The sequence below is a fragment of the Nematolebias whitei genome, chromosome 18, assembly GCF_014905685.2.
Source record: "Nematolebias whitei isolate Nwh7 chromosome 18, NemWhi1, whole genome shotgun sequence".
NCBI classification, from domain to species: domain Eukaryota; kingdom Metazoa; phylum Chordata; class Actinopteri; order Cyprinodontiformes; family Rivulidae; genus Nematolebias; species Nematolebias whitei.
In genome coordinates, this window is record NC_056515.1 from 16,693,823 (window position 1) to 16,700,751 (window position 6,929).

General features: G+C 43.4%; 1 protein-coding gene across 1 annotated transcript in view; it reads right to left on the reverse strand.

The window, feature by feature from the left end:
• Positions 1-1,456: 1,456 nt before the first annotated feature.
• Positions 1,457-6,929, reverse strand: part of fktn (fukutin) — a 12,860-nt gene continuing 7,387 nt past the window's right edge. Inside the window, exons 2-10 of the mRNA XM_037691820.1 lie at positions 5,956-6,012; positions 3,844-4,044; positions 3,616-3,762; positions 2,883-3,013; positions 2,631-2,763; positions 2,427-2,556; positions 2,154-2,287; positions 1,865-1,989; positions 1,457-1,796 (exon numbers count right to left, since the gene is read on the reverse strand). Of these exons, the coding sequence (XP_037547748.1) occupies positions 1,583-1,796; positions 1,865-1,989; positions 2,154-2,287; positions 2,427-2,556; positions 2,631-2,763; positions 2,883-3,013; positions 3,616-3,762; positions 3,844-4,044; positions 5,956-6,012 (1,272 nt within the window). The 3' untranslated portion in view covers positions 1,457-1,582. The remainder of the gene's footprint in view (positions 1,797-1,864; positions 1,990-2,153; positions 2,288-2,426; positions 2,557-2,630; positions 2,764-2,882; positions 3,014-3,615; positions 3,763-3,843; positions 4,045-5,955; positions 6,013-6,929) is intronic.

Sequence of the window (6,929 nt, forward strand, 5' to 3'; positions counted from 1 at the left end):
GGTCTTGGTAGATCTGCAGTGGTCTGATACTCCTTCCATTTCAATATGATTGCTTGCACAGTGCTCCTTGGGATGTTTAAAGCTTGGGAATTTTTTTTGTATCGAAATCCGGCTTTAAACTTCTCAACAACAGTATCTTGGACCTGCCTGGTGTGTTCCTTGGTCTTCATGATGCTCTCTGCTCTTTGAACAGAACCCTGAGACTATCACAGAGCAGGTGCATTTATACAGAGACTTGATTACACACAGGTGGATTCTATTTATCATCATCAGTCATTTGGGACAACATTCGATCATTCATAGATCCTCACTGATCCTCACATGGTAAAAAACCTCATGACATCTTTGTTTCACAGCACAGAAAAAAAAAACCATGACAACAAACATACAATGCCTGACGGGGACAAACGCAGCAGGGCAGCGTCCTCGGTTATAATCTAGACTCATTTTAGACACATTAATTTTTGTACTTCCAAGTCACAACAAAAAGTCATCTCAGGGCACTGCACAGAAACAGTCATATATTATAAACGCCAGTTAGTAAAGTTATTTATCTAAGGAAGCAGCAGATTGTGTTAAACCTTCACTTCACAGTCTCACATCCTGAGCAAGCAGAAAGGAGACCGTGGAAAGAAAAAACTCCCTTTTAAAAGTTAAGACTCTGGCAGCAGCATTTTGGATCAACTGAAGACGTTTTAAAGACGTATTTGGACATCCAGATAATAAACCATTGCAATAGACCAGTCTAGATGTGACAAATGCATGGACCAGTTTTTCTGCATCATTTTTAGATGTTTTTAATTTTAGTGATATTACGCAGGTGGAAGAAGGCAGTTCTAGTAACGTTTTTAATGTGGGGGATAAAAGACATGTCCTGATCAAAAATAACACCAAGATTTTTAACATTAGAGCTGGAGGACAGATTAATGCCATCTAAGGAGGGAGAAAGACTGAAAAATTAATTCCTAAGGTGCTCAGGTCCAAAAACCAAAACCTCAGTCTTGTCTGTGTTCAACAGGAGAAAATTAAGGGTTTTCCTGGTTTTTATGTCTTTAAGACATGCTTGTAACTTTTTCGTTAATTCAACCTTTATTTATACACAGGCTAGTCCCATTGCGCCTCGGTGACTTACAAGAGAGACTTAATTGATTGGATTCATCGGGTTTCATGGACAACTACAACTGAGTATCATCAGCAGAATAATGAAAATTTACGTTGCTGTTTAAAAACTTTACTTAATGGAAGTATGTATGTGTAATAAATTATATGACACAACAGCCTGCCATGTGGAGCAGTGACATCAATGATAATATACACACTTAAGAAGACGGCTATCTGGACCGGGTCCTGTTGAACCAGAACTTTGAACTGGTTCCAGTGAGGAGAACCGACATTTTCACCATAAAAATATAAAAAACTTTTTTTATTATAAAAACAGAAAAATGACATTCCTCCGTCCATCTGAAGGACGTTACCGTCCATAAACAATCTTGTTCTAACTTTATTTGTAGCACAGGTGTTTTACAGGGAAAGAAAACAAAAAGGAAAAAACATTTTCACGTTCCTGCCTCACTTCACAACGTTAGTGCACTTGAATAAGCTCCGCCCACTCAGCAACAGGCCACACCCCATTTTCCAGCACGTTGCTGGGTGACGTCTTCCAGTCCCAGCTCTTCACTGGGACACTCCACGTAGCGCCGTAGTTAGCTGTCACGTAGTCCAGCGTCTCACATGGAACACGAACTTTGACCTCCAGAAGCTCCGCCCAGCACAGCGAGAAGTGCGGGAAGATGTACCTGGAAAACAAAACTTTATTAACAACAAAGCTTCTGAACAAAGTTCAACAGGAAGAAGACTTTTGTACTTGAACTTCCTGCCGCTCTTCGCCTGCGTCCCTCCATTCCACACCACACCGCCGTCTTTGTAGAAGAAGAAAATGTCCAGTTTGACATCATCGTCCACAAAGGACAGCTCCAGACTGTCCTCCACCTGCACTTCAAAATAAAATACGTTTAGAATGACAGAAGCACCAATTTCAGAATAAAACATCAGTTTATAAAAAAGGACAGCCATGAACGTCTGATTGGATGTAAATCCAGCAGAGAATTCACGTTTTTACATGAAACTCAAAAACGAGGTAAACGAAGTCTGACCTTTCCAAACTTGTGTTTGAGAGAAAAGCCGGCGTCTCTGAACGCTGTGACAATGTCGGGCCTGAAGTCCGTGATGAAAATCCCGATGTCAACGTCCCGACTGTACGAGATGATGCTGCACTGCCGGAACCATCCTGTGGGAGGTGAGGGACAGAAACATGAAGGACAGTTTGAGACGTTCATGTTTCAAACATGTGAGCAGTTTCTGAAGAGGTCAGCTCTAAACTACAGAAACCTCCCTTTCAAACAGCTGTTAGCGTGTTAGCACGTTACCCAGACAAGTGCCGCTGCTGATCCAGAACGGTACGCGGAGCGCAGCGAGCGTCCGAGCGGCTGAATGAAGTAACGACTTCGCCTTCCTGCGAAAATCCACAGCTGCTGCCGAAGAGTCTTGAGGGTAGAGCTGCAGTCAGAGACAGAGACTGAATTGAATTGAGCTCTCATGACTCCAACCATTACCCCACAACAAACACTAACCTGCAGGAAGCTGCGGGCGTCACGGTAACGACACTCCAAGAAGCGAGCGTGTCTGTGCTGCCTCAGAAACTCTGAAATGTTGCGCGGGACTCGAACATCGAGGCCGTCGAGCACGGTGAGGATCAGCTCTGGCCTGCAGGGGGCGACACGCCAACACAAACAGGAAGTTCATTGCTGCCTCCTCTGGTCCTCTACACAAACTGTGATCATGTGACCACCCCACACCTCCACCCCCCCCCCCGCTGGTCCAACCTGTCGTAGGCTCCTGCGTGGCGTCCATAGTCCAGAAGTCTGAAGGGCGAGAAACTTCGGTCCACATTGACTTTGAGTCTCAGAGCGCCGTGCCATAAATAGTTTCCACTGCGCTCGTACAGGAGCACCACCTGGACAAAAAGGTGCAGGTAACTACTACAGTAATACTACTACAGTACTACAACAGTAGTATTACAGTAATACTACAGTACTACTACTACTACAGCGCTACTACAGTACTACTACAGTAGTATTACAGTAATACTACAATCCTACTACTACAGTACTACTACTACAGCACTACTACAGTACTACAAAAATACTACTACTAAAGTTCTACTACAGTACTTTAACAGTACTATTACAATAATACAATACTACTACTACCATAACACTACTATAACCATACTACAGTACTACTACTACAGTACTACTACACTAGTACAACTACTACAGCAATACTACAGTACTACAACAATACTGCTACTACAGTTCTACTACAGTACTTTAACAGTACAATTACAGTAATAGTACAATACTACTACTACAGTAATACTACTACAGCACTACTACAGTAATACTACAGCCTGGGATTGTATTACTGCAGCACATCAGGCATGTGGGTCTCAGTTGTATCTTGGGTGTCTTCGTGGTTGCTAAGTGAGTCTAAACGTGTGTTGGGTGTCTCTATGCGGTCTCTATGGTTTCACCAGATATTCAAGACTCCACACACATGGATGCTGTAACTATGGAGACGAAACAGGAAGTGCAGCGGAAGCTCCTCCCCTGACAGGGTGTCCAGACTGGCGAGTCGTGGGTCCTCTCCTCGCAGCTCCAGCAGCTCAAACCCTTTCTGCTGGGCGGCCAGTAGGAAGGCAGGCTGATGGACAAAAACAACAGAAATGTTGAACTGGGAACCCGTTTGTCCTGCTGTATCTGTGGCCCTGAAGGCATCACTCACATCATACTTCCATAGGTTGGCCTGCAGAGCGAACGATGTGATTGGCCGGCCGGTGCAGAAGAAACTGCAGTGTGGCTCACGGGTCATACGGTCACGCTGCCGCACAGCATCATGGGAGAGCAGCGTCAGTGCTGCGACGTCAGCGAGGAACAGCGGCAGCTTGAAGTGCTGCGCCAACGCCAGGAACTTCTTCAGTGTCTGCTGGAGAAACCCGTGACACAGCACATCTCAGAACCTCTATTTAAAATATGGACCAAGGGCCTGCCTGAACCCAGCAGGACCAGGTTCATGGGAGCAACATCTTGTTTGTTTACGTGGAGACGAAAACTGTGCTACGACTTTCCCTTAAAAATTCAATGTCTTCACCGGCTATATGTTCATGTAGAACATCTTTTTATGTTGCGTTGCTGTGGTAGTTTTTTTGCCCTATCTAGGACACAGAGTGAGAGATCTTTTTTTGTACCGTCTCTCCTCATGTTTTCTTCCCTTTTCTTATCTAAGCAAAATATTATTCTGAAAAAGAATAAGAGGGCCGCGCTTTCTTTAGTTGCAGCTTCGTACACTCCGCCCATCTTTCTGACAACTGTACGTACATGTTCTCGTTGTATCTTGGTGCAATGATAATAAAGTTTATTTTATTCTGGTTGTTTACATGTTGTTTACAGATTGTTAACATGACGGTTACATGTTATATGGTGTTTACATTATGTTTACAGATTGTTTACAGATTGTTACATGTTATATGGTGTTTACATTATGTTTACATGTTGTTTACAGATTGGTACATGTTATATGGTGTTTACATGGTGTTTGCATGTTGTTTACAAATTGTTACATGTTATATGGTGTTTACATGGTGTTTACATGGTGTTTACATGTTTTTTACACTGCATGTATTTGTTTTGGGCTCACGAGTGCACCAGAGCAGTGAGGGCAGGGTGACGGGGCGACCTTAGCGTTAAAATAAATATGAAGCAGGGTTCTAGAAAACTCTGTAAGACTTGACATGTGTGACGATGAAATGAGGTGTATGACATTCAGCGATGGCAAAACAAGGATTTGTTATTTTAATTGTTTTCGTCACGTCAATGTAGGTGGCAATATCGCCGCCCGCTGCCTGTTATGGAGAAGGCAACATCACTAACGTTTTATCCAGATATGGTTTTTACAATTAGATTTTTTTTTTATAGTCTCTTTCCAAATTAGTTGTACAAAAATGCTGAAACAGCCACACTGCACCACGAGGTGGCGAGAACATTAACATTACCAACATTTCAAAATACAGAGGAACACCATGTTTAACTTGGATTAAAGTAGAAGCACTCTAGCCTGAAGTTTCTTCCAAAACAGGTTTTTCCTTTGATTTTATACGTTAAAACCTGTTGTATCAGTAAACACTCACTGATAATTAAAGTTGATCAGGATGAAGACAGATGCCGATCCAGTGTGACATGCTGCCACGACCCTGAAGTTCCTGTCTACAACTGTTCCGTAGCACATACACTAAAAATGGCAAAACGCTGGCTTAGTGGTTAGCACTGTTGCCTCACAGCAGGAAGATCCTGGGTTCAATCCCCAGGTTGGCCTTGTTGAGGTGTTTTTGGGTGGAGTTGGCATGTTCTCCTCATGGGTTTTCTCCGGATACTCCGGTTTCCTTCCACAGTCCAAAACAGTAAGGCTGACATCAGGTGATCTCAGTGGGATTTGTCTAGTTAAATATCGGTTAACAATAAATAAATTAATAAATAAACACCAAGTCACCAGGAGCAGTTTTTACAATCTCCTGTTTGAAAATGTTTGTATCAAACTCTGTGGACAGGAGGTGCAAACCGGGTCAGTTTAAACGGGTTCTGAAGCTGCGACATTAACATTCAGCAACAAGAAAAAAAAAACTACATAAAACATTGGCTCAATGGGACTCCTGGTAAAAAAAATAAAAAATAAACCAAAGCGTCAGTTTATTTCTGATAAACTCATCAGCACGTTCGCTTCATGATGATGTCACTAAAATCAGCAAATAATTACGAAACACACAAGAATCGAACCATTTAAAGATAGTTTTGGCCACAACTTTCCTGCCAATCATTGTTACACAGAAAGATGATGACTCACCCATTGGACTTGGTTGGAGGTCACATGACCAGCAGGGTTCAGGACATGAAGACCGGACTGCTGCAAAAGAAACAGAGAGCATCCTTACAGGCTGAGTGTCAGTGGGGTTCAAACTGCTGCAGATCTACAGCTCTGCAAAGACTCACCAGGTCCCTGCAGTCCCTGAAACAAGGAGCTTCAGGACCCGGCTCATCCCAACCATCACAGCTTTGACCTCAACATCCTTTGAACAATGTCTACGTTAAAATCAAGTGGACTGACATCTGATGTGGACCTTATTAGTCCGGGTGACGTCCATGTTGGCACAACACCCTTTCATTCATTACATTACCGGCATCGGGCTTTGAACTCAAAACACTTACACTTCTAGAACCAAAGTCAAGGGACATAACCACTGCACCAACATTCCACATCAGTGCTGTGACACCCCCAAACTGAAAAAGTGGCTCCAACAAATCCCGGGAACAAACCCAGAGATATCTGGTGAAAAAAGCACAGTCCCAGGAAAAGCTGATACTGAACAGAACCCTCAAGCTTCCAGGGCTCTGGTAGAGGACCTGAGTTTGAAGAGAAGAGGAACCGCCCAAGTGGAACAGTAGGGTGAGCTCGGTACCAATGAGTACCACCACATTTTTACTGTATTCACAAGTTATGATAACAACCGCTCTCTGATTGTGATTTCAGTCTGGGTCGACTGAACAAGCAGCAACAGGCCATCAGAACCCTGAGGCACTTTGAGGGTCATAAAACCTAATAAGCCCTGCACGGACTGATCCAAACATGTCTGTGTGTGTGTGTATGTGTGTGTGTGTGTGGGGGGGGGGGGGGGGGGGGGCGCAATAGTGTAAACTGGAGTAAGTTACAGTAAACTACAGTAACAGTAAACTTACATGAAAACTACAGAAAACCTACAGTAACACAGTAAACTGTAACCCAGTCAATTTTGGTGCTTGTATTTCCTCAGTTTTATGCCA